The following is a 25934-nucleotide window of genomic DNA, read 5'->3' as shown; positions in this document are numbered from 1 at the left end:
CGCATGGAGGAGTGTTGATGGTGCAGTAAGAATATTAGCTTGAACCAGAAGAAACTGCTGTTTGGGAGGTCAAAAAAGATCGAATATCAGGGATTTCCTATGGTTCCCCTCTTCTGTGAACCCTCAGATTCATGTAAGGCCACCGTGAGTTTGTATGCAGCATGGGCAGTATCTGATGGTCACTGGCGTGAAAGGTTGGCTTAGGATTAATCCAGGGATGAGTGCATTTAGGAGACCATGGGATGATGAGAGAGCTCGCAGGAGATTTGCTTAGAGGAAGCTTCCGGGATGGAGGAAGGCAGGCCCTCCAGAGTGGGCTGTGTGATTCTGAGGCAGAAGCCAGATCCACGCCACTGACAGCCCTTCACTCCCAACAGAGATGGTTGTGAGGGTTATGAGATGATGAGATGGTGTTGTGAGCGCTGAGGTGCTGAGTAGTTTGTAAAATCAGCTCTGCTGTTCTTCTGGCTGTCTTTTTCCCTTGTTGGATTAAGGACACTTGAAAAGATGTTTCCAATTCTGATCATGAACAGTGAAGCATGAGGAAATGCTTTTGTTTGGTCATCTGCTGTCAGGTGGTGTCAGGTTCTTAAGATCTTTTTAGGGTCTGACTAGAGATAAAAGATTATATTTAATAAATGCAAGAAAATAATATTTGAAGCCCACTTTTTAAAACATATCTTTGTTTTTTTTTTTTTCCCCCACCAAGGCATCAATAATAAGCTATTGGTCTGACTTGGCTGACTAGATCTCTTTCTTGAGGTGTGGTGTCTTTCTCTCTTTCTGTCTCGCTCTCATGGTATTTTTTTCTGTATCTATCTCCCTGTGTGTGTGTGTGTGTGTGTGTGTGTGTATGTGTTTCTCTGTCTCTGCTTGCTCTAGGTACCTATGACTATCTCTTTCTCCCTTCTCTCTCTCTCTCTCTGTCTCTCTCTCTCTCGTTCTCTGGTGTATCCAAAATTTCTGACTCAGAACAGAAATCCTCACAGTTGGATTCATGTGTGGTGTCTTTTCCCTTTTTGCTCTTTCAGTTCCTCCAGGAGTGATACAAAACGGAACGCGGGTTCTGAGCCGAGGCCTGTTTCCCGGAGTCCGGCCGTTGCCAATCACTCCCATTGGAATGACAGCAGCCGTGAGGTAAGGGAGAAGCTTGCTGGGCAAAGCCCACCTGAGGAGTGGGAAGGACATTGTGTGTCCCACGGGGCTACTCGAGGGCGTGGAGAAGACCAGCCTGTAAGTAGTAAAGACAGAAGTAGTTTGGGTGTTCGAAAAAGTTAAAGTAGCTCCCAGGGACCCCAATCCAAGTGCCAACTTCTCCTTCTTGGGCCATCAAATTATCCTGGTCTCTTTGCAGATGACATGAAGACAGATGAAACTAAGTTATTTTATTCTAAAAAGGTGGGGTAAGGTGAACAGAAGGAAATGGTGGGCAAGTTAGTCATTAGATTCTAGGCTAGCTGGTCAACCTCTAGACTTAGCCCTGTCACTTCCCAGTCCTTTGACTTTGGGTGGATGTCTGACCTCTCTGGGCCTCAGTTCCCTCATCCATGAAATCCTCTGAGTCCTGGGAAGGGTTGCAATGAAACTCACATGCAAGAAATCATGTGTGAAAAGTGCTTTGGTAAGTGATGTATAAATACCAGGTGGCATCAGTCCCCTGCTTCTGAGAATCCAGTCAGTTGCCAAACCACATGAACTCTTCCTTGGGAAATTTCTTTCCTCCATCCTTCTCACCTCCTCTGCCAGCCCCAGAGTAGGGTCTGTCGCTAGCTTGGAAGCCTCACACGCACCAGTTTGAATGCCTTCCTCCTATTCCTTGCTGCTTCTCTGCCCGCCCTCGCCCACCCATCAACCATCGCCAGACTGATTTCCTAAAATGTGCCTCTCCAGCTGTCTGAAAAAGCATCCTCCTTGGCTCCCACCACATCACCCTGATGTCCCCCTGGTCCTCCCATCTCCTTGAGCCAAATTTGTTCTCCACATACATCCAGTGTTTGCCCATCTTATTCATACAGTTTCCTCTCTGTCGATTTCCCTCAGACTCCATATACAAGGCAGCGTATCCTTCATGGCCCATCACAAAAATGATTCCTTCACAAAGCTTTTCTGCACAGGCCTCTGAGCCAACATCAGATTAATTTCTCTTTTCTTGGAACCCATAAGCCCATGCTTTGGTTGTGACCCTTTGATGAGTGACCCTATGTGTGTGTGTCCCCCTGTCCTCTGTGGTTTGCTGGCTGAGGACAGCGGCTGGGTCTCACTCACTTGGCTGATGTTTCATTGCATGTTGCACAGCTGCTTGTTTAGAAAAGGCCTGCCACGCTGAGCTGCATCCCTTCACGGCATCACCTTCTAGCGTCTTTCCTGCACTTTTGGATCAAGTTCACACCTAATGGCCATTTTGCTTTCATAGTGTTTCATGTCCCAAAGGAAACCATCCCAGGAAGTCTGTTAACTGGGCCCTGAGGGACATTCAGGGTCAAGCTCCCTGATGTGAATCAACCATGTGGAGATTCTCCACTCACTTGTGTCTTTTAATCCTCCCAGCAAACCAACTACGTTTGCCAGGATGGAAGTCCTTAGTCTTCAGGGCAGACGCTGGCATTTGGAACCTGCTAAGGAGGAAAGTTGGTAGGAATTAGAATAGTCATAGAATGATAAAAACCACTTATCGTTTCTATTAACCAGACATGGTGATACTTTCCAAAAGAGTATGGGAAGGTTCTTTTTCTTGTCCTTCTCCCATATTTTTCTTAGATACCCTGAGATCAGTAATTGAATTCATAAATGGTAAGCCTCTTCCATGAAGCCAAGATATCCATGCCTTGGCCTCACATTATGAGAGAGACATTCTGTTTTCCATTCTTTCTTAAAATTGTTTCTGCCTAACCTCCTAGTTTACCTTTTTGGTTGAGAAGACTTTGAGACCGTAGACTGTTCTCACGGGGAGTAACAATCTACTTTCCTGAGCAGATGCTAGGTACAGACTTTCAGTTAGTCGTCTTTAGCATCTTTTCAGTGCCTTTGAAAGCAAACGAAGCTCTCCATGCGGCTCCAGCCATTCTCTCAGAGAAGGGAAGAGCCAGGCAGAGCGAAGGGAGGCCTGAGACCGGGCTGGCCCTTCAGCAGGAGCTGCTCCTAATTTTAATTCCTAATTTTAATTATTACCCTCATGGCATATATTATTGCAAAAATTTACTGATTAGCCTCTAGAAGCATTATGGAAAATATAATTTTTTTAACTGGTTATGTTCTGGTTAGAAGAGAACGTAGCACTCCAGCAAAACAATGATGTCTTGTTTCTGGTAAAAGAGTTCCTACTCATGCAGTCCAGCCAGAGCCTCACCTAGGCTCCTTCCACAGTAAAAGACCACAAACAGGTTCAGGGCTAGACCTATGCATCAGTCAGATCCAGTTGGGAGACAGAAGCCACACTAGGTACTCGAACAGAGAGACTTCAAAATAAAGAACCGTTAACCAGGTAGAAAGTTATTAACCAGGCAACTGGAAGGGTAACAGAGAACTCAGGGTGTCACGGAGGAAACAGTTGTAGGAAGCAGCCACGTGCCCTCGGGTGAGGTTGGAATGCCTGCCCCTCAAAGCTGGACCTCAGACCTCAGAGGAGGGGCTGGGGCTGGGATCCAGACCTCTTAGGAGGTACCACTGAGCTGGGCTGGAATCTCTGAGCTCAGAGGAGGGGCCCGTGGAAGGACCAGAGGCATCTCTAAGGAGAAAGCTCCTGCTGGTACACGTACCTCTCAGGGAACGTGAAGAAGTTGGGTCTCCAGCATTGGAAGAATCGCAAACTGGATTCAGCAGCTACTATAGGAATGGACTGGCGCTGCAGAGGGGAAGGGGCATTGCTGGGGTGATGCAGGAACAGGAAGGAGCGTGTCCCCTCTTCCTCCACCCCCTTCCCAGTCTCTCGAAGGCAGAGCCAGGAGTGCTGCAGAAATGTGGCTCGCCCAGCCCAGTCTGCCCCAGCTTACGACACACTACAGTAGGCTGGGATTGGGGCTGAGTGACAATAGCTTCATAACGTCTGTCCCCCTACAAAAGGACTCATAGTCGAAGGGTGACCTTCCTCAACATCACAGGAGGTTTAAGCAGAATCATTTCAGTGAAATGTACAACCGCTGTTTGCAGAAACAAGTTCCCAGTTGCATAAATAGAGATAAAGAAAACCATTGTGCATTAGCAGTCCATTATCCAAATACCAATTCTGCACTTTCCACCTCAGTTTAAGAGACATTAGTGAGAGGAATGTCACAGGCTCTGGAAGATCAGGGACCCTTGCTTATAATACCTTTGCCCTCTTTATGGCCCAAATAGGAGGCAGTGTGACACTTTCCGGAAAAATGAACATAAACATAGCTGGGTGGGTATTTGCAGGAGACTGTGTAAAACCGACTAAAAAGTGTTTGGAGGGGAGGGGGGGATCTTGTTTTGCTTTTTCACATTCATTGCAATTGCAATTTTTTTTAATTTGGCCAAGTGTCAGTTGAACCTAAATTCAACTAAGGTTAAAGGGAAAACAGTCCAGCAGAGAATAGAACAACAGCAAACGTCATCCGCCAGACCACATGGCAGTGACCAAGGGTCCCTGGGGGTGTTCACATGTTTACAGGGGTTGCTGCCCCCATCAGTTCAGCTGGGGCTGGCAGGAGGGCCAGAAAGTCATTAGCACCCCCTGAAGACCTGTTTCCTACTCTGCTTTGTGTGACAGGTTTTCTGTGTGAGTCTAAGCAACTTCTCCTTAAGTGAAAATATTTGTCTTTCAGGGATTTTTTTTTTCCTCCATTGAGTGGCAAAGGCCATGTTTGTTTGTCTTAACTCTGAAACTGTTATTGACATAGATGAAGTGTTACTTTTATTAGCTGATCATTACACAGCTTGTATTTGCTGGGTTCCTTTGCATATAATTATGATGTGTAATCTCCTTGTAAGAGTATCTGTCAATAGTATAATTGACTTTACAGTGTTGACTTTTTACTCAATAACCTCAGGGATCGGCCCATCCTTAGACATTGGAAACCTGCTTATTTTTAAATTTGCTTGGGCAGAGACTCCTCAAGACACATTATCCTCAAAATAACTGCTCCCACGTCTCATAGTTTTATGCCCATGTCTTCTGCTGCTTGTCCAGTGAAATTCCTTGCAGAGAATACACTGAATGGGACAAACAAGTCTAGTCCAAGAAGAACTGTTTCTGGAACTCTTGGGAAATGGGAGCATAAGATTTCTTACATTCATAGAATTATGGGCTGCTTCCCAGGTACAGGCCATAGCAATCTCCTGGGTCTGAGCCACCTTGTTTTCAACTCTTAAGACTTTTTGACCCCAAGTGACCTCTCAGGTGGCAGAGAAAAATTAAATGTCCAGGGCTTGCCAGGGGATTGAGAGAGAACTGGTGGGAGGGCCATCCTTCATATGTCAAGAGAGCCCAGAAATTGCATGCATGAACTTGGGAACCAAGTTTCCTGGGTCCATAGCCTGCAGCTATGTGACCTTGGGCCAGGTGTACCTGGGCTTCTCACGAGAAAACCAGCACCTGCCTCATGAGTTACTAGGATTAACACACAGTTACATGCCTGGCGCACAGTAAACATTATACAGGTGTTCAATAAATAAATAATTAGAAAAACAAACAACCCTATTCATAAATGGGAAAGGACTTGAACAGACTTATGTCCAAAGAAGATACACAAGTAATCAATAAGCACATAGAAAAATGTTCAACATCACTAATCATTAGGGAAATGCAAATCAAAACTACAGTGAGATACCACTTAACCCCCATTAGGATGGCACTATCAAGAAAACAGAAAATAACAAGTGTTGCCAAGGGTGTGGAAAAATTGGAACCCTTGAGCACTGTTGGTAGGTTTGTAAAATGATGCAGCCACTGTGGAAAACAGGATGGCAGTCCTCCAAAAATTAAAAATAGTAACTAACATATGATCCATCAATTCCACTCCTGGGTATATACCCAAAAGAACTGAAAGCAGGTTCTCAAAGAGATATTTGTACATCCGTGTTTGTAGCAGCATTATTCACACAGTAGCTAAAATGTGTTAAGCAACTCAAAAGTCCATCAGCAGATGAACAAACAAGCAAAATGTGGCATATATACACACAATAGAATATTCAGCCTTAAAATGGAAGGACGTTCTCATACATGCTACAATATGGATGAACCTTGAGGACATTTATGTTAAGTGAAATAAGACACTCACAAAGACAAATACTGTATGATTCCACCTATGTGAGGTACCTAGAGTAGTCTGATTCATAGAGAGAGAACGTAGAATGGTAGTTGCCAGTAACTATGGGGAGAGGGAATGGGGGGGTAAATTGTTCAATGGGGACAGAGTTACAATGTTACAAGATGAAGGGTTCTGGAGATGGATGGTGGGGATGTCTGCACAATGTTATGAATGTATTTAATGCCACTGAACTGTATGCTTCAAAAAGGTTAAGATGGTAAGGTTTTTTGTTTGTGTATTTTATCACAAACTTTTAAAAAGGAAAAAAAATGAAATGAGTAATGGGGAGAGCCTTATGGATTCATCCAACCTGCCCTCCACAGACCTTCCCAGGTCCCCTTTCTGGGTACCTGAAGCTCAGTCCCAAACCCCAGAAAAAGCTTTAGATTGGGCTTCTGTGCCACCTTGAGGACAGTGCACATTTGTGGCAAAGCCATGGTTTTGAGGAGTCATGACAGTAGTCTAAACCATAGCATGTTGTAAAATTATAAGGAAGTTCCATTTGATCACCACCTAAGGCTGCTTAATTTTATTTGGATCTCTAAGAACCTCAAGTGAAAACTCTACTTCCCGTGGAACAGGAAGCAAGACAGAAATTCATGGTTCTATACATACAAAAGATTAATACATAAGGTCCTGTCAATATAGAGTCACCAGGAAAACCTGTGTATCAGCTTTAGATCTACTCCTCATCATTCTCTTTGTCTTTCCCTTGGAGAAGATGTTTGTCACAGGAGTTTAGGAAGCCTGCAACCATCAGTTTTAAGATAGGGTGGGGACCAGTTATACAACTGGAGGGAAAGTTTGCCACTGATCTTTTTCTTTTGTATTGTATTTTGTTTTGTTTTTAAAAAACCAAGTACCTGTCAGATTTTATCTTCTGAAACCATGGTCTTTGAAGGCAATTCTAAAACTCAGTATTAGGTTATGCTTAGTGGTGGGAAGGAGAGGAGGAAATATTACTACAGGGAGCGGTTAAAGGGAAAAGGAAAAAACAATACCAGGAGGACAAAGGATACACAGGAGTTCCTACTAGGCTGCCGGCTTGGCTTTTTGTCTTGACTTCTGTCTCTTCTGGTCCAGAAATCTAAACAATGACCAGCAAGTTCCCTGTTTAAAATTTGATCAGCGTTCTGGAGCTGCTCCTCATGTTTTCAAATCAATGGCATTAGTTTGAAAGTCCAGGCGGCTTTTCCTATTGTATCTAAAAATCCTCTGCTCTCCCGGTATGCAGAACTGTGCCAAATGCAAAACGGTTCATAGAGGAGAGTTTTAGGATCATTCCTGTTGTGTTCTGCGATCTAGTACAGAGAGGGAGTCACATTTACCTCAGTCTTTTAAGGGGACAATTTGCAGCTCATGGGAGAAAATTGTGCTCCTTCCTGCCCCCGCCCTGGAGGTGACCACTGAGACAGAAGTTCTGGAGTTGAACCCATATGCTTCCTGGCAAGGGCTACCCAGCTGGAGCAAGCATCAGAGACCCCTGCACCTGCTATCTGAAAGATAACCATAATCCCAAATTTTGTATTTACTATTCCTAGGTTTCTAAAAGTATTTTTGATATCTGTAAATACTATATTTAGTTTTGCTTGGTTTTGAGTTTTATATAACTAGAATGATACTATGTGTCTTCTTTCCAACTTGCTCTTTTTATTCATTATTAAGTTTATTTGGTTTGCTGCATATAGTTGTAACTGATGATGATTTTCATGGCTGTATAATATTCCACTATGTGGCTATACCACAATTTTTTTAAAGACATTTGAATTGTTTATAGTTCTTGGCTGTTACAAGCAAAGCTGCTATGGAAATTCCTATACATGTCTCCAGTTTCATTTAAGATGCGTGTCCAGGTGTGGGAATTGTTGGTTTGTAAGGTATGAACATGCTCAGCTTTACCAGGCGATGACAAATTGTTTTCTAAAGTGCTTGTATCCATTTTTTACACTCCTACCAGCAGAGTATGATACTTCCCATTCCTCTTCATCTTCACAGACATTTGGAATTGTCATACTTTGCAATTTCAACCAATCTAGTGACTATGTGACAGTATCTCATTGCATTTTAATTTCCATTTCCCTTCTTACTAAAGATATTGCACAGTTCTTCATATATTTAATTGGCTGCTTGAATGTGCTCTTTGATGGATTGCCTGCTCAACATTTTTATTCATTTTTCTATCAGGTTGTTTCTCTTTTTCTTATCTTTGTAGGAGTTCTTTGTATATTCTGGATATTAATCCTTTATTGACTATATGTGTTGCTAATAACTCTTCTAAGTTTGTGGATGGTCATTTCACAGTCCATAATAATGTCTTTTGATGAACAGAAGCTCTTAATTTTCATGCTTAGTAATCATTTTGTAATGAAATCTAGTGTCTTTAAAAAGTTCCTGTTCCAAGATCGTATGGTCTTCTATAGTTTTTTTCTAAAAGATTTAAAAAGTTTTTCCTGCTCATTTAAATCTATAATCCATCTGGAATTAATTATTTGTATATTGATTTTTTTCCAGCAACCTTGCTAAATAAAATAAACCACCTTAGTAACTTTAATAATTTATCTGTAGATTCTTCTATGTATAAAATTATATCTTATATAAATAATGGTGTGGATTTTTCTAATTCTTACATCTTTTATTTTTCCTGTCCCATTGCACTTAGGACCTCTGAGTAAAAGTAATGATAATAGACATCTTTATATTGTGTCTTATTTTAAAGGGAGCTATGTTATTGATGAACAATTGATAGAATGTTTCTTATAGGTTTTTTTAGGAAATATACTTTATCATAACAAAAAAAATTCCTTCTATTTTTGGCTTGCTATGATACTTTATCATAAATGGTTGTTGAATTTCATCAATGAAATGTTTACATCATTTAAGATAGCTATAAATTTTTTCTCTCATTGTTTTTTACTTGGTGAATTACATTATAAATTCCCAATTTTGAGTAAAATCTGCATTTCTGATATGCTTATGATACATTATATTTTTTACATATTGCTAGTGTTGGTACACTAACATCTTATGTATGAATTTTGTGTATTTGTCCATGTCCATGTTTCTCTAGTGCTATTTTTATCTAGTTTTCGTGTCAGGATTTCATTATTCTCATATAATGAGTTAAAGAGTATTCGCTATTAGATTCTCTGAGATTAGGTAAGATTGGAATTATCTATTGCTTAATGTTTGATGGAACTTACTTGCAAAACACTGTGGAGCTGGTGTTTTCTTTGTGGGGTGATTTTTAACTATTGATTTAATTTTTTTAATGATTATAGTATAACTTATTTTTTATTTCTTTTTAAATTCATTTTGGTAACTCTAGGGATTTGTCCATTTCACCTGTTTTCAAAGATGTTGGCATAAGGTTGTATCTATTCTCTATTTCATCGATTTCTGCTACTTTATAATTTCCTTTCTTTCTTTGAGCTTATTCTTTTTTGTTGTTGTGGTCTGGATTGGATATTTTTATTTTAAACTTTTCTTCTTTTTATATAAAAGTTTAAGGTTATAATTTCCTTCAAACTACTGCTTAGTTGCATCTGTAAGTTTTGATACCTTTTATTTTCATTATTGTCACAGGTTCAAAGTATTTTCTGATTTCCATTTTGATTCCTTCTTTGACCCATACATGTTTTTAGAAGTGTGTCTTTAAATTTTCAAACCTAGGAGGAGGTGGTTATTTCTTATTTTTGCTTTTAGTTACCTCTTCAACATTGATTATTAATTATAATGCATTGTAGTCAGAGAATTGACCTGTAAGGTACTGCTTTTTTGATATTTGTGGAGACTTGCTATGTGGTCTAGTAGTGTATATCAGTTTTTATAAATATTTTGTGTGTGCTTCAAAATAATATACCTTCTCCATTATGAGCACATGTTCTATGTGTGTCTATTAGATCAAATCTACCTATTAACCATGTCTGTGTGTGTCTTGGGAGGGGGGTGGTGGAGGGAAGGAAGGAGGGAGGGAAGGAGATGTGGGTTTGATCATTTCTCCTTATAGCTCTTCCAATTTGGGGTGTATTTTGAAGCTATCTTATTGGAGGTCTCCATGTTTAGAACAGTTATATCTTCCTGGTGAATTGAACCTTTATGAATGTTTAATGACTCTCTTTATCTGTAATAGTGGTTTTTGCCCTAAAAATCTATCTTATCTGGTTTTAATGTAGCTACACCAGCATGGCACAGTGTTTTTCCTCCTTTTACTTTTAACCTTTCTTAATCCTTATGTTTTCGGTTCATCTCTTATAAGCAGCATATGGCTTTTTAAAAAATCTGTGTAAATGATCTTTACCTTTTAATGAAGATTTTTAGCCCATTTTAAATGACATATTTGGATTTATTTCTACCATCTTAGTTTGCATTTGTTTGTCCCCCCTTTTCCAGATTCCTTTCTAACATTGTTTTAAATTGATCATGATTCTTGCACTCCTCATTCCTTTTTCCCCTCTTCTGATGGTTTAGAAATTATATATATTTTTCTCTTCTTTTAGTGTTGATCCTAGAACTTTTAACATGAATATTTTAAAATGTGTAGAGTTAATCAGTATCTTTAACCTCCTGATCAATACAAGTCCCCTGGATTTCTTTAAGTTCTGTTCTCTCCACCTCCCAGATGATATGCTACATTTGTCTAGGGCTTTAGTTCTACTTCAGTTTCTTGTTTGTTTGTTTTCTTTAAGTCAGTTGTTATTATAGTCAGCCCTCCGTATCCACAGATTCTGCATCCATAGATTCAATCAACTGCTGATAGAAAATATTCGGGGAAAAAAAAGAATTCCAGAAAGTTCCAAAAATCAAAATTTGTTTGCTCTGTGCACCAGCAGCTATTTACATCGCATTTACATTGTATTAGGCATTATCATTAATCTAGAGATGATTTGCAGTGTATGGGAGGATGTGCGTAGGTTATAAGCAAATACTATACCATTTTATATAAGGGACTTGAGCGTTTGCAGATTTGGGTACCTGTGGGGGCCCTGGAACCAAAACCCCACAGACACCAAGGTACAACTCTATTGTATTGTCTGGTCAATACTTGATTACATTTTCTTTGCTTATTTTTTTTTCTTGCATCTGAGACCTTTCTTTTTGTTTTTCATTTTTATTTTACATTGGAGTGTAGTAGATTTACAATGTTGTTAGTTTCAGGTGTACAGCAAAGTGATTCAGTTATACATACACATATATCTATTCTTTTTCAGATTCTTTTCCCATGTAGGTTATTGCAGAGTACTGAGTAAAGTTCCCTATGCTATATAGCAGGTCCTTGTTGATTATCTGTTTTATATATAGTAGTGTGTATATGTTAACCCCAGCCTCCTAATTTATCTCTCCCCTCCAGCTTTCCTCTTTTGTAACCATAAGTTTGTTTTCTAAGTCAGACCTTTCTTTTTGGATCATTTTCTTTTTTTTCCTGAAAAATATTCTTAAGAAGTTCCTATAGATGAGTATCTGCTTTTAATTAAAGTCTTGAATTTTTGTCTGAAAATGTATTTATTTTGCCTTCATTCTTAGACAATAGTTTTGTAGTTTGACAGTTATTTTTTTCTCTTTCACTTTGAGAATATTGTTCCACCTTCATCTGTGTCATTGGTTTTATCTTAATTGCTACTTCTCCTTAGGTAATGTGTTTCCTTTCTACTCCTTTTTTTTTTTTTTTGTATTGTCTGTGGTGACTCTGATGTATCTAGATATGCATTTCTTTTTATTTATCCTCCATGGGACTTGTTGGCTTTCTGAATCTGAAGATTGGTAACTTTCATCAAAACTAGAAAATTCTCAGCCATTTTCTATTCTGGGATTGGATCTTCCCCATTTTTCCTTTCACCCTGGAACTCCAGTTAGATTCATATTGGATCTTCTTACTATGTGCCATATTACCCAATCTCTCTTCCATATTTTCAATCTCTTCATCTCTCTCTGCTGCATTTTCTATCATATCTTTAGCTCCATCTTTCAATTCACTAATTTTTTTTTACTTTTTTTTTTTTTTTACAACTCAATTACATTGAGTTTTTTAATTTCAGGGATTATATTTTTTCAGCTCTAGAAATTCTATTTGATGCATTCCAAAACCTGTCTGCTTGGTTTTAATAATCCAGTCTTTCTTTCTAATATTTGTCAATTCCCTCTTTTATTTTTTTATACATAGTTTACATTCTGTGCCTAATTATTGCAATATATTCAGACTTTGCAGTTCAGATTCTATAGGATGTTTTTTCTGTTGTCTCTTTATGGTGGCTTATTTCTTTTGTGTTTAATGATTTTTTTTTTTATTGTGAACCTATGTTCCTTAAAATCTTATCTGTGGGAATTCTTTGTGGCCTGGGTTTAAAGTATGTTCTTCCAAAAAGGGTTTGTATTTTCTTCTAGTAGGCACAACTGGGCACTTGAAACTAAATTTAGCTTAAGGTCTTTTGGTCCACACAGTAGAATTCTGGCCTCATACCCACAAGACTTCAGGCTTGTGGTTAAAAATTCTCAAGGGAGGCTTTTCTTGTCTCCAGTTCCATCTGGAGCTGAGGTCAAGGCTGGCTTTTATCCCCATTGTCTGCCTGTGAGGGGCAGTTATTTTTCCCTAGGATCTCATTGAAGGCATCATCATTCAAGGGTCCTAGCTTTTTATGTGGCATTTTTACATTTATACGTTCCTAGTGGCCTGTTTGGTGATTTTAGGTTATGAGCTTCTACTTGAATGTCTGATTAAACTTGATATACAGGAATCCTGATGGCCTCAATGTGGCTTGCTTTCTTCAAGAGAGCATTTGCTTTTAAAACTTCTGCTGGTAGCCTGGGGACCAATGCATCCAAGGCCACTTTAACCCCCTCAAGGGGCCACAGAAACCCGGGAGCTGCCAAAATCAACCCTCCTGCCGCTCCCTCCCCCTAAGATTGGGCTCTTGTCCCAGGGCTAGAGGAGACATTTGCTTCATGAAAACCCTGCCTTTCTTGGTTGCCTACTGCTTACATTTCAGATTCTGTCCCGTTTTTTTTTAGATTTTCGTCTGTGTGTGTGTGAAGTTCTTTCGGTACATGTGCATTTATGTAGAGCTCTAAGAGTCCCCTTATTTTCCAGGGAACCCAGCAATGACTCAGAAATATGTTGCTGCCCTTTATCCAGGATCTTTTGTATGATAGTTGGAAGAATGCCTTCTAAATATCTTCTCTGCCAACTGGCTGGAAATGGAAACTTCAGGTCATCTCTTGTCCTCTGTGTCTTTCTACCTACAGTCGGTTTTGGACAGAAGCGCCGCACTTCGAGTGCTGCTTCTATAATCCCATTAATTGCACCTTCTTCTTTTCACAGTTGGCAAAAGACCAGTGTTCTCAAGTAAATCCCTAAGGAGGACAACTTCACCCTCAATGCTAGCTAGGTTTAAAACCACCAGCTCCAGAGAGAACCCTAGTACACAAGTGAAAGGTGGAGACAACACTGATGAGATCAATACTGATGATACGATAATGGAACAAATCATGAACCCGTACAAAACCCAGCAAAATGGCCATGTCTGATCAGAAGCTATACCTTAACTTGTTAGTTGCAAGCGTTGCTCATTGTCGGCCTGAACTAATGTGATTTCTCACCTTTTATGTTCAATATTCCACCCCCCCCACCCCCCGCCGATTTGACGAGAGAATGAATACCAGGTTTATATTTGAGATGAATAACATGTGGTTCTGTGACGTCCTAGTAGAATCAGGTGGCTTTAATTTATGCTAACATGAGTGTTGTGAGTATTGTTACATAGAAACTCAGCTAAAACTGAAAAATGGCAGGCATTTCAGATGTATCGGGTGTTCATTTTAATGAATGATTTTTAAGGAGGTGGTTAGAAATCCCCCTTCCAACATGCCCAGGATGCCTGGTTTCTTCTTTTAAAGTAGTTCGCTCCCTGGAATGACAGCCCCTGCAGCAGGAGGTCTCTGACACCAAGTCAGTGCAGCCAGCTTGTCCCACCACGAACGACATTGCATCGAGTGATTAATAATTGAAGGAGCTTGTCGCTTCCTGCTGAGTTTGTGTGTAATTTATGGATTATGAGCCCATGCTAAAATCTCAGGGAAAGCTAATTGTATCAATATCAAGTGTGAGAGAGATGTATTTATATTTTAATTCTAACTCCGTGACGTTACGTCTGTGTACCTGTTTTCATCCAGAAATATTGTCAAATGGTAAGGTGTTTCCTGTCTTCATCACAGTAAGCTTCCTTCCTGGGGAGGACAGGGAGACATTTAAATTTCCTGTTTGAACCGTCTTTGAGAACTAGCAGGGCCACCTCGGACAAGTCACGGGGCTCCCTGTGTTTATTCTGTTTGTCTGTCTGTGAGGTGGTTGAGTGGGGCCAGCGTTGCAAGATGTGGGTTGTGGAATCCCTGTTGATGTGCAGTGTGTTTCCAGGAGGAACCAGAGACCCTGCACTACACAACCTTGAATTCATGAGCTAGGGAAATGATTTGCTTTTCTCTTCTCCTTCAATTCCTATGATGCCTTTAAGAAGAAGGTCTCAGTGTGATTCTAGTGTGTCTTGAGTGCTTCTCTCATGCTTGCTTATATCCTTGTTGTATTTTTTTTAAGTATAGTTGATTCACAATGTTGTGTTAATTACTGCTGTACAGCAAAGTGATTCAGTTATACTCATATATACATATTTTTAAATATTCTTTTCCATTATGGTTTATGCTTGCTTATATCCTTGAAAGAGAAAGAGAGAAAAAGAAGTTCTCAGGCTCAGAACCTTCCCTCTTATAATAGCATGGAACTGAAATGTACCATTGCTTTCATTCTGGTGTATTTCTCCCACTCCTCCACCCTGCACCCCAAACGTTTTACTTAAAAATATGTTTCACCTGTGGAAAAAAAAGAAAGAGAAGCACAATGAACACCATATATACCTTTCACCCAGATTCACTAAGAATTAGATTTTTGCAACACTTGCCTTTTTCTTACTCTTTTGCTCCCGGAATTCTCTCCCTCTCCATCTCCCTCTTCATACGTGCTCAGAGAGGTATCAAATTCTGCTTAACTGTGGTAGTGAAGTGAATCATAAGGTCCATGTTGTTAAAAAAAAAAATAAGGATTCAGAACTGAATTGATTTTCTAAAAGCCAACCATCGCCCAGTCAACTCATCCAAGTATAGTTGGGTTCATTCAGAACCCTTTTAGGTTAGTTCAGTAGACTAATGATTTGGGGATTTCACAGGAGTTACCTGCAACAGCAGCAATCCTGAGAACCATCGTACGGGACTTTCATTTTCCTTTGCTTTAATACCTCTTCATAGCTACCTGTACAATTCATTACATTTACCCAGTTTCGTGTTCGGTAATACCGCACAGGAATCTTGCCCTAGCCACTTTTGTGCATCCAAGACACAGCCAAAAAACAGGAAGTCTGCAGAAAACATATCGCAGAGACCATACCCCAAAGCACAGGGGCCGTCTTTACAGGCAAGCCCGTGAGGAATTTCTGTCTCCGAGCCTCTTCCCTCTTACTTTATGCTGCGTTCCCATCAGCTTGCTGACCTGGCCTAGGAACAAAATGGAACTGCTTGGGGCAGCAGAGAAAGCTCTGGGCAGGCAGGCAGCAAGAGAGGAGACCGTGTCAGAATTCTCAGGCACCCCTAAGAGCCGTCTTCTGTGCTTGGAACTTTTCATTTTATCGTCACATAGCCCCATAAGGCAGATGAGGCGCCTGTAGAAGGTCTCGCTAATAAACAGTGATGGGATGTGAACCCCAAAGTCCGTCTGTCTTGAAAAGCAGGCTGTTTCTATAAGGACTTTGGGGAGGGGGTGTCGATCTGGGATCACAGAGTGCAAGACAGATGCTGGGACCCTTCTGGGGCCTGCTAGGATTTTATCATACAAATGCACACATTGTCATTGTCACGGTTTATCGTGATGATCTTAAGGCATCTGGCAAGGATGGAATTTTGGTAACGGCCCTCATGAATTTTGCTGGTGCACATTACGGGGGGCGGGGGGGTTCCTCAGCACCAGCTTAAATTTAACGGAGCACCAGAAGGAAGGAGACGCCTGCTACACCGTTTACACCAAGGACTCTCCTCGCCTCTTCCTTTCTCTTTGGCCTGCAGCAGGATCTCCCTGAGCCTCGAGGCCCACAGGGGTGGCAGGAGAGAAAGGGAGAGGGCTCCAGACTGACTCTCATTGGAGGGCCCACCCCATAGCCTTTCTGCCGGGGCCGCTGCCTCAGGGAGTGTCTGGGAAGGCGTGCTGGTGGAGACCCACAGCCATCTCCCCAGACTTCCTACTCTCTGCCAAACAATCCCATCTGCTCCGACACTTGCTCGGTGTATGTGTGTGGGTCCACTCCGTGCCTGGCACAGTGCTAGCCCCTGAGGACAGACCAATGACTGGACCCTGCCTTGTGGCGCTAACTCTCTAATGGGAACCACCGACACTGGACGTCACCCCATGATCATAATGATGGTGGGAAGTGCTGTCTCTGGAGGGAACGTAGGGTGCTTACAGTTGGGGCTGTGTAGGAAGGAAAAGTGTGCCCATCTTCCCAAGATCTAGAACTATATCACCAGTGGATGAGTCTCCGGGAGATGGAGCCAACATGGTACAGTGGAACATTTTCCTCCCTGCCCAGAACCTCCGGCCCTCACATCCAAGGCCAGATGCCACGTCTTCCACAAACCTCCTTGTGCCCTCCCTCTGCCCCCTCCAGCTGTAAGTAACCCTCCCCACCTGTGGGTGTTCATCTCTGATCACTGCCTCTCATGAACACCTTCTGTGTGCCAGGCGCCATCAGAACTACGGCTGCCGTGCAGGCAGGATTGGTGCTCATTCCACAGAGTGTAGGGCCGAACCAGGAATAAGCATGACAGTCCTTGCTGCTATGCCAGGCGCCGGTGCAGGTGCCGGCAGGCGTTCGCCCACATCCTCAGCCCAACAACCCCGTGAAGCAGGGGGCAGGTACTATACCCACTTTGCCAATAAGGAAGCGCAAGGGAGGTCAGTTCACTGCTCAGACATATGGACACGATAACATGATCAGAGGTGTGATGGGTGCTATCGGGTCCCGATGGGAATATATAGCAGGTGACCTAGTTATAGGGGAATCAGAAAAGAGTGAGAGTCGGTCTGATGATGTTACAAAGAGCTCAAGCTTAAGAGTTTGGTTCTCATCCCAACTCTGCTACTCATTAGCTGTGTGGCTTTAAGTAGATTACCAGACGTCTCCAGACCTCACTGCCAGCATCCGTAAAATAAGGATGCTAATATAACCACTTTATATAGAGTTAAACGCAATCATCTGTGCAGACGCAGCAGGGCGCCTGGCAGGTGGTAAGTTTAGTAGATGGTAGCTTATTGCTGTCTCGTCTGTGATCTAACCGTGACTCGCTTCTCTGTTCATCTGTGCACATCTTTGTGACAGTCTGGATTTGATTCCACCTCGGATGCCTCCCCCCGGGACCCTCCCTAAGGCCGTGCATTTATATTAGGTGTGCAGTGAATATTTGTGGAATGAATGAATGAGGGAAGGGACGCAGGAGTGAGTAGCTGTCACCACATGGCAGGTATCTCTTTTTCCTGAACATCAGATTTAGTCTTCCAACAAAAGGCTCCTACCAGAGCCGCTTTAGAACAGAGCGGGCTTTTTTCTCTGAAGTACCCAGCCAACATCGCCCGGTGGTGTCTCCTCCGCGGTGTTGACGGGTATGTGAAACCAAGCACAGCTTGATTTTTATGGTTTAATAGAAGGGATGGCGCTTCCACCGCTGTCACTTCAAACGAGTGTTGTTTTGATGTCTCAGCTGCACAACTTGAGTGAAAATGTCAATGATAGGAGATAAGCAGGGAAGACGGAGGTGTCAGGATTTAGGACCCTGTCTTCAAAGCAGACCCACCTGTTGGCACATCGCCGGACTGGATGTCAGAGCGTCTGCTGTGGGAACTCAGGGGGCCGCTGGGCGTCTCATCACAGGGGTTTAATCCGTGTCCTCTCTTGTCTCCCGTCCCCCGCCCCTCCCCCCCACCACTGTCCCCGTCCCCGCAGGAATGGCCTCACCGGCTGCCGGATGCGGACTGAGAGCGAGCCGTCGTGCGGCTCCCCGGTGGTCAGTGGAGACCCCAAGGAGGACCACAACTACAGCAGTGCCAAGGCCTCCAGCGCCAGGAGCACCTCGCCCGCCAGCGACTCCGTCTCCTCCTCCTCGGCCGACGACCACTACGAGTTTGCCACCAAGGGGAGCCAGGAGGGCAGCGAGGGCAGCTTCCAGAGCCACGAGAGCCACAGCGAGACGGAGGAGGATGGCAGGAGGCGCAGCCCGAAGGAGGCCAAGGATGCTCTGGGGGACAGCGGCTACGCGTCCCAGCACAAGAAGCGCCAGCACTTCGCCAAGGCGAGGAAGGTCCCCAGCGACACGCTGCCCCTCAAAAAGAGACGCACGGAAAAGCCCCCCGAGAGCGATGACGAGGAGATGAAAGAGGCGGCGGGGTCACTCCTGCACTTGGCGGGGATTCGGTCCTGTTTGAATAACATCACCAATCGGACGGCAAAGGGGCAGAAAGAACAAAAGGAAACCACAAAAAATTAAAAACAAGTCACTGATTTGTTTTGAACTTAACGGCCATTTGGTTTCAGCATGTCAGGAGATTTCTAATGATTTGTGGCAATATCAGCAATTTATTATTTTTTTTTCTTTTCTTTTTTTTTTTTTTTTCTTTTTTTTTGGTTTGGTTTTCTTTCTTTCTTTTTCTTTTTTTTTTTTTTTTTAATTTGCCCCCCTCCTTTGTTTTGGACCCTTAAGAATTTTATGTTTAAAGGAGATTGAAGCCATAGAACTCATATTGACACTCAGCTGTTTTACAAAAGCTTTTCATTATCTGAAGACAAAACCGAAAAAGCCAAAATTACCATTGCTTCCTCCAGCTTGTCAGAAACCCGTGGCTGAATCCACAGGGATGGCAACGATAATGCCACGGGGATACACATCTGGCACTTAGAAGGCACGTGTGCAAAGTAACCATCGATCAGGCCCAACCTTTAGGTTTAAAAGGTCAGGATGTGCACCCAGTTGGGTTCGCTGAGTGAATGCACATGAGGCAACTGAGGAGAAGGAAGGCCACCTGGTCCCCCTAGGAGCAGACCCAAGCTCGCGGCACTGGGCATCGAATTGTGCCAGGAAAACCCCTGGCATTGCCCCAAGCGTGTGATGCAGGGGTGGGGGTGCTGTCACCAGTCCTCTGTGCTTCTTAACCGTGAAGCCTAATAGCATCTTCCGGGGTGGACACTGGACCATTCATGTTCAACAGGTGAGAAGAAACTGGGTCAGTTTTTAGTGATGTTGCTAATCACTGAATTCTGTTCTACATTAAATGAAGAGAAGGTTCCACAAGCCATAAGCCTGAAGGTTGGTCCTGCACACGCGTGCGTGCACACACACACACACAGACACACCACACACACACACACACACAGAGAAAGAGAGAAAAAAACTGATGCAAAAAACAAGCTATGTCTTCTTAACTGCCCAAGTGAAAATCAAGTTCCAAGAAATTACAGTAGCTGTTAACGAAGGAAATCATGGTACAAATCTTTTTCTGTCTGTCAAAACCATTTGATCCAAGTGAAAACAAAACAAAACAAAAAGCTACAGAACCTGCCATTAGTATTGTGGTGTACTTTTAAAAGATGAAAGGCACATTGATGGACAAACTAAAGTAAAACATGGCAAAAAAGAAAGGAAAACAAATTCCTATACTGCCCTCAAAATGGAGTTTGCAATTAGTGTCAGTCAGGATTCATCTTTGCGAAAATCAATGATTTCCACATTCAGCCAGTGTAGCCAGCAGAAATTTCTGATCCACAATGCATGGAATTCCTTTGAAAAAAGAAAAAAAAAAAAAATCACAAAAATACAAACTTTTTTTATTCAAAAATAAAGTTCTTGTAAGGTAAACAATGTATTTAGCATGAAGCATGAATTATTTTCATATAAATATAGAAAATAGAGAAAAGGCTATGCCTCTAATTTTTAAGCCCTTAGGCTTAGAGGTTCTTTTGGTTTTCTTCTTTTTTTCCTTTTATTTTCCTTTCCTTTAATTTTTTTCGTTGTTTTCCACCCCCCCCCCCCCTTTTTTCCAATTATTTTGTTTTTGTTTTTTGAAGCAGGTGTTTAAGGTTTAACCTTCTTCAGGGACAAATTCTGACTGTTGGGGAGCTTACTCTGCAATACAAAATCTCTTCATGTTCTGGTAGGGCCTGGATGGTGGAGCTCTGCACTGCCTTGTCTGCACTTCAGCCCCAACCCCCTCTGATTCTCTGTTGAAAAGTGTGTCCTTTCTCTTTGTCTGTACATGTTTACCATGACGCAATAATTTGAGGGCAAACTTAGTAGTGAGTGTGTATGATAGAATCAAGAGAATTATGGGACGCTGACTTGAGAAAACCATGACCGTGATTTGGTTTCGAGGAAAAAGGCAGTGAATAATTATGCAAATTCACCAGGAGAAGGGGAAACACACTAATGGGCCTTATTGGATGAGGGTGTGAGTTAGGGTACACGTGAAGGAGGAAGTGACACGGGTGTTGGAAGGACCAGCCCCAGATGTTTTCCCGTGACGCCATCTCATGGTGGGAAGGAGGGGCTGGCCATCTCTACCACCCGGGCACACGAACCAACCTGGAATGAAGCCCACCTAGATTGTGAGCGCTGAATCTAGACAACCAGATGATGCCACGCAGACCAGAAACTCCTGTTATCTTTGCCTAAAAGAAATGATTTGGGGAGATCCAGAGAACCCTCTAAAAGAATTTGATCTTCCACCCACATGGAAGGGAATTTTAAAACATAAACAAAAATGCCCACTCCCATGGCTCAAGATACGATGGTGAGGGAGAGGGAGGGAACTGGGGTGATCTTGATTTTTAAAATAGGACAGGGTGGGCCATTGTGGAGCCCATCTATCTGCCAGCACCAGGCACTGCCAGAAGCTCCATCAGCCAGGACGGTGGAAATTAACTGGTGCATTATCTTCCTCCGGGTTGCTGATGAGAGAACCTGAGGAAAAAAGATCTACACCCCCGCACAGGTCAGATTCATTACCTGAACCTGAAAACTTCCAGCACACTTGTTCAGGGTGTAGATGGGAATAAGGATGTCTTTTTGAAGTGCTCTGTTCCCTCTGTCTGCCCAAACATCTGACACCCCAAAAGCCATCCACAGCTGCGGGACCTGGGCGACACTTTTTGTGTTGTCACCTGACTGAGCCCACCTCAGTCTCCCACCCTCACCCCACCCCCAAGGTCAAATTCAGACTTCCCTCCTGAAAGACAGAGGTAAACATCCAGGACTGTTTCTGGCAGGGGATTTCTTCCAATTCAACCCCCACCGTGGCTGTCTCCCCTCATTTCCTTTTTCTAAAGGAGCAAAGGCCTCTTTTAGAAAATAATAAAATGCAATGTGTGTGATTTACTTTTCTGATCTCTTTGAGAAATAGATAAATATCTTATAAAAGTGTGTTCTTAACTCCAGAACCACTCTTTTTGCATAAATACCTCATCGGGCAGCTTTCTAAGTGTTATTTTTCCTGAGTCTCCCTCAGTCCCTTCATAGGAGCCGCTGGGAGACCTAGGGGAAACTTTAGTGAGGGTACTTTTTTCTATTTTTCTTCTGTTTTTGGAGGCATACACATTATGCATAACCAAAACAATGGCTCAATTGTGTTTAACTTTGTATTTTGATTGTTGAGAAAAAAAAAGTATCGATGTGTATGTGGCCGTTTGTAGTGAATTCATTGCAGAATCAGGTTGTCCATGTCCTTGCCAAGCCAAGGGGCAGGAGGCACCCTCTCTCACCCCCTCCTCCAAGAGCAGTAGAGAATTTAAGCACAAGCCTATTTGTGAAAGAATATTTTGCTCAAGTGTAATCACTTTAGTCTTGGAATTTCTTCCCAAACGTCAGGTGTTCTTTTAGCTTCCAAACTAGCCTATGTACTCATTAGTCTGACAAAAAATTGCCTGAGCACCGTTCCAGGGGTGTGGTGTTTTTGCTTTCATTTCTCCTGCTGGGAGAAGTGGCGTTTCATGTGTCATTCCAGTATCTCACATACTCACGTGGGGCAGGGGGGAGGGGAAAGTGGGGAACTATAGCAATATTTGAAGATGCTTTCGGAAAACAAACGTGAACACATCCGTCGGCACCACGACATCTACAGTTACTTGCTGTTGGTCCTCGGACACATTTAAGAGAAAGAGATTGTAAGCTCTTTTTTTCTTAAATGATATACACGTAGACAGTTATTTTTATGCTTCTACAGTTGTCTTTTATCTTTACCTAGTATTATGTGGAAAAGGTTTGCATCATAGATTTTTTCCCAGCCTTATGATATACCCTAAGCTCCTACTTTCCTTCCCCCTCTCTAAGCAGTATATATACGTTCAAGAGTTCTTTGGTAAAACTGTCTATCTGAAGCTAAGATGAACCCAACCCACATCGAGATGGTGGTGTGAGAAAACCCTGGCCAAGACAACTGTAGCAGGTTTTAGTCTTGGGGCTGAGTTTTTAGAAGGGATGTGTGGGAGGCTTGTCCTAAGAGCTGATTTTCAGCGTGTCTAGCCCTTGCTAGGCATGGCTGTGAATACCACGGGGCCACTGGAGAAGGCCGTCGCACTGAATGGTGGTCTCACCCCAGACGGCTTCAAGCTGTGGGCTCTGTAGAGTGAAAACCGTCCGGGTGGCTTTTGTGCCCAACTCAGTCCTGGGACGCGGCAGGACTGCTCAGCACCAAGTGCTACGAGGTCCTCCTTTCGGTGACCGCCACTCCCCGTGTGCGGGCCCTTGGCCTCTGTCGTCAAAGGGCTCTTGGAGAAGGAATCAGAGTTATGTACAAGTGACCTACATGGGAGGGTTTTCCATACGGGATTGGATTCAACTCAATGTGACTTCTCTTTCCCTTTTAAACTTGATTCAGGTTGGGACTCGTATCTTTCTGGTGGATCACAGCTGCCCAGATGTTGCCTTTTTCTTTTTTATGTTTCTGTAGAGGAGTATTTTTCTTTCATCTTCAGGATTTTTTTTTTTTTTTTTTTTTTTTTTTTTGCCACCAAAAGAACGCATTTGAACTCTGTGTCCCCTCTTGATTGTGACTTAACCAGTGTTGACAGTTAAATCCTTTGTGTCGTAGGTCCCAGCTCGAATACTATATCAAACACTGTTATGCACATAATGCAGCACTGTGATCTAATTTAAATAATACTTTTTTATTATTTATACTACTATATATAATATACATCAACACTTTTGCTATATAACCTAAGTGATAACCCTCTTTTTAGTTACCTGCCAAAACTCGGGACTTTGGTTTATATCGCAGTTAACACAGTTACAAAGTTGTAATGGTGTCTTTTTTTTCTTTTCTTTGTAACGGAATGTGTAAATCAAAGTATATACGTTGTGTGGTGTTCCCCCTTCTGGAATCCCATGAGGATTTACACATGGCATTCAGTGTTCTGTATAGTCCCGCCTGCCTTTGTGAATTCATCTGTCAACCCCTCTTCCTTTGAGAGAGAGCCGGTGACGGTGGTAAACTCCTGTTCTCTCTCTCTCTCCCCTACTGGTTATTCTTGAATTAAGCACAGACTGATCAGCTCCGTTGCTTTATCATGAATATTGCGTGTGACCTTGCAATTCTTCCACAGTTCAGCAAACAAGTGCTAGCTTCACTGACCAAAAATTAAGGAAGGAAAATCCGATTTTTAAAATGATCCATCTTTTAACAGCCGAAACCAATGTGTCTATGGTGCTGCATTTTGCTGTCTGTCCGACTTTTGAAATCAGACTTGGGTGAAAGATCACTTCTGACTTACTGTGATCATGCTCACAAGTACCCTTCCTGTTCGTTTTGTTAGTGTTGAAATCAAGACTATTTATTTGGAATAGATGCAACAGTGTTTTCCACTGTATTTCATTTGCAAAAGTTGAGAATGGCCTTCCCTACTTTTTGCAAAGAGTTAATATTCCATATTGGATTCTCAAAGACTTCGATATGGTGAATCTATCAAACCTAGAAATTGTCTTTCATCCTTTCATGACTGTGGCCTGAGTTCCCAACCCCTCCCTTTTTTTTTTAGATGAAACTCTTAGCACAATTTCAGTTATTTAAACATTCAGCATTTCTTGAGTATGTATGTTGAGACATCGACGCTCACAGCTGATTCAGTAACCAGTTTCCTGCTGTCATTCACACTCACTACTTATACTGCCATGGTAACAATGTGGAAGAAACAAGTATCCGTGTGTGTCTGGGAAGCATTATACACTTGTACATTTTTTTATACTCTGATTCTGTAACATTTCTCAGTTCTGCTTTTGTTTTACAGAAAAATAAATAAATAAATAACAGTGATAAAGCAATCAGAAGACAAGAGGTTTACTCTCAATACTTAGGGTCATGTGACCTCTGGCCAATAGACCTCGATGGCCAAATTCATTTACTAGAGTAATAAGGTTTCAAAAGCCAATTTTTTTCGGTATTTTTTCTGTATGAAACTGCCAATATCATGAACAGAAAGGGAGAACCGTAGAGGAGACAGTGATATTCAGCTGCGTTTGTGTTACCTAGAGGAGCAGTGTGGAAGCAGGCACAATCCGCCGAAGTTTAGGGACCTGATGGTGTTGCTCTGGAGGCATCCATACTTGCATTTCGCATTCTTCATATGTAATCATATTGCCAAAGACAAACTATTTCATCATTTATTGTAAATAACACTTTTCCCCAGACCTACCATAAAGTTTCTGTGATGTATTGTCTTCCAGTTGCAATAAAAATTACTGAGTTGCATCAATTGAAGAAAAATGCCACGTAGTATTGTGTGCACTGCGTCTCCATATGCAAACGCCGAGCAGTAAAATCATTTATATTTCTTACCTGCACTAGGGTATGTGTTCTGTTTTTTACGGTCTGGTGTTAGAGTCTCCACTGTACTTATCTGTGCCTATCCTCATGCATTCTTCTTTTTCAGTAGCAAATCACACACCTTTTGCAAATACACAGATTCACAGCCTAAGGGTGGGCTCACCTGTGGAACCCGGGAGAATTCCAACTCTGACCTGAAGAATTGTTGGACAGCAGGCCTCCTGCCACGAACCTTAGAGCTTGTGGTTAAGAAAGATTGTGCCTTTCATTTGGAAGTTGTCAAACAATATACTAAAATTATACAATGGGGCTGGAGCCTGCCAGCCTATCCCAGGTCCTGAGGGCTTCTTAGGATAACTTTCCTAACCCTGAGACTCTGACCTTCCAGGACTTAATCCATCACCACTCAAGGGCCAAACACATGCCCGAAGAGCCACAAAGGATCTGGATGGGAGAGGAGTGGTTGGGACAAGTAATAGGTCCCAGGGCACCAGTCACCATGCTGGAGGAGTAGAAAGGGTGTTCTTTCAGAGTTCTGGTTCCTTTTGTGATGGTTGTTCTAGCGTACTATGTCCATCTGTAGATCTCACAGTAGCAGCAGCAACCCTCGTAGACCTGGTCTCCACCGATACCCTTCTGCTGGACCCCCATACTCACGGGTGTCTTCTAGGTGCCCAGGCTGTACCTCCTGTGGTCAAGGTGTTACTGCAAAATCACTTCCAGTGGGCCTGCTGGAATGGATTCCCAGCAAGGCTTCTCAGAGTGGTCGCTCCAGGATC

General features: G+C 42.5%; 1 protein-coding gene across 7 annotated transcripts in view; it reads left to right on the top strand.

Annotated features, from left to right (window-relative positions):
• Positions 1–25095, top strand: part of FOXN3 (forkhead box N3) — a 406052-nt gene extending 380957 nt beyond the window's left edge. For 6 of the 7 annotated variants that reach the window (XM_059914802.1, XM_059914804.1, XM_059914803.1 and 3 more), the window contains 2 exons: positions 1032–1137; positions 18293–25095. In XM_059914802.1, coding sequence (XP_059770785.1) covers positions 1032–1137; positions 18293–18833 — 647 coding nt within the window. In that variant the 3' untranslated portion in view covers positions 18834–25095. The remainder of the gene's footprint in view (positions 1–1031; positions 1138–18292) is intronic. The other variant, XM_059914807.1, reaches the window with a different exon arrangement.
• The last annotated feature ends 839 nt before the right edge of the window (positions 25096–25934 follow it).

Source organism: Balaenoptera ricei, chromosome 2 (assembly GCF_028023285.1).
Source record: "Balaenoptera ricei isolate mBalRic1 chromosome 2, mBalRic1.hap2, whole genome shotgun sequence".
Classification (NCBI taxonomy): Eukaryota; Metazoa; Chordata; class Mammalia; order Artiodactyla; family Balaenopteridae; genus Balaenoptera; species Balaenoptera ricei.
This window is presented reverse-complemented; position numbering and strand designations above follow the sequence as displayed.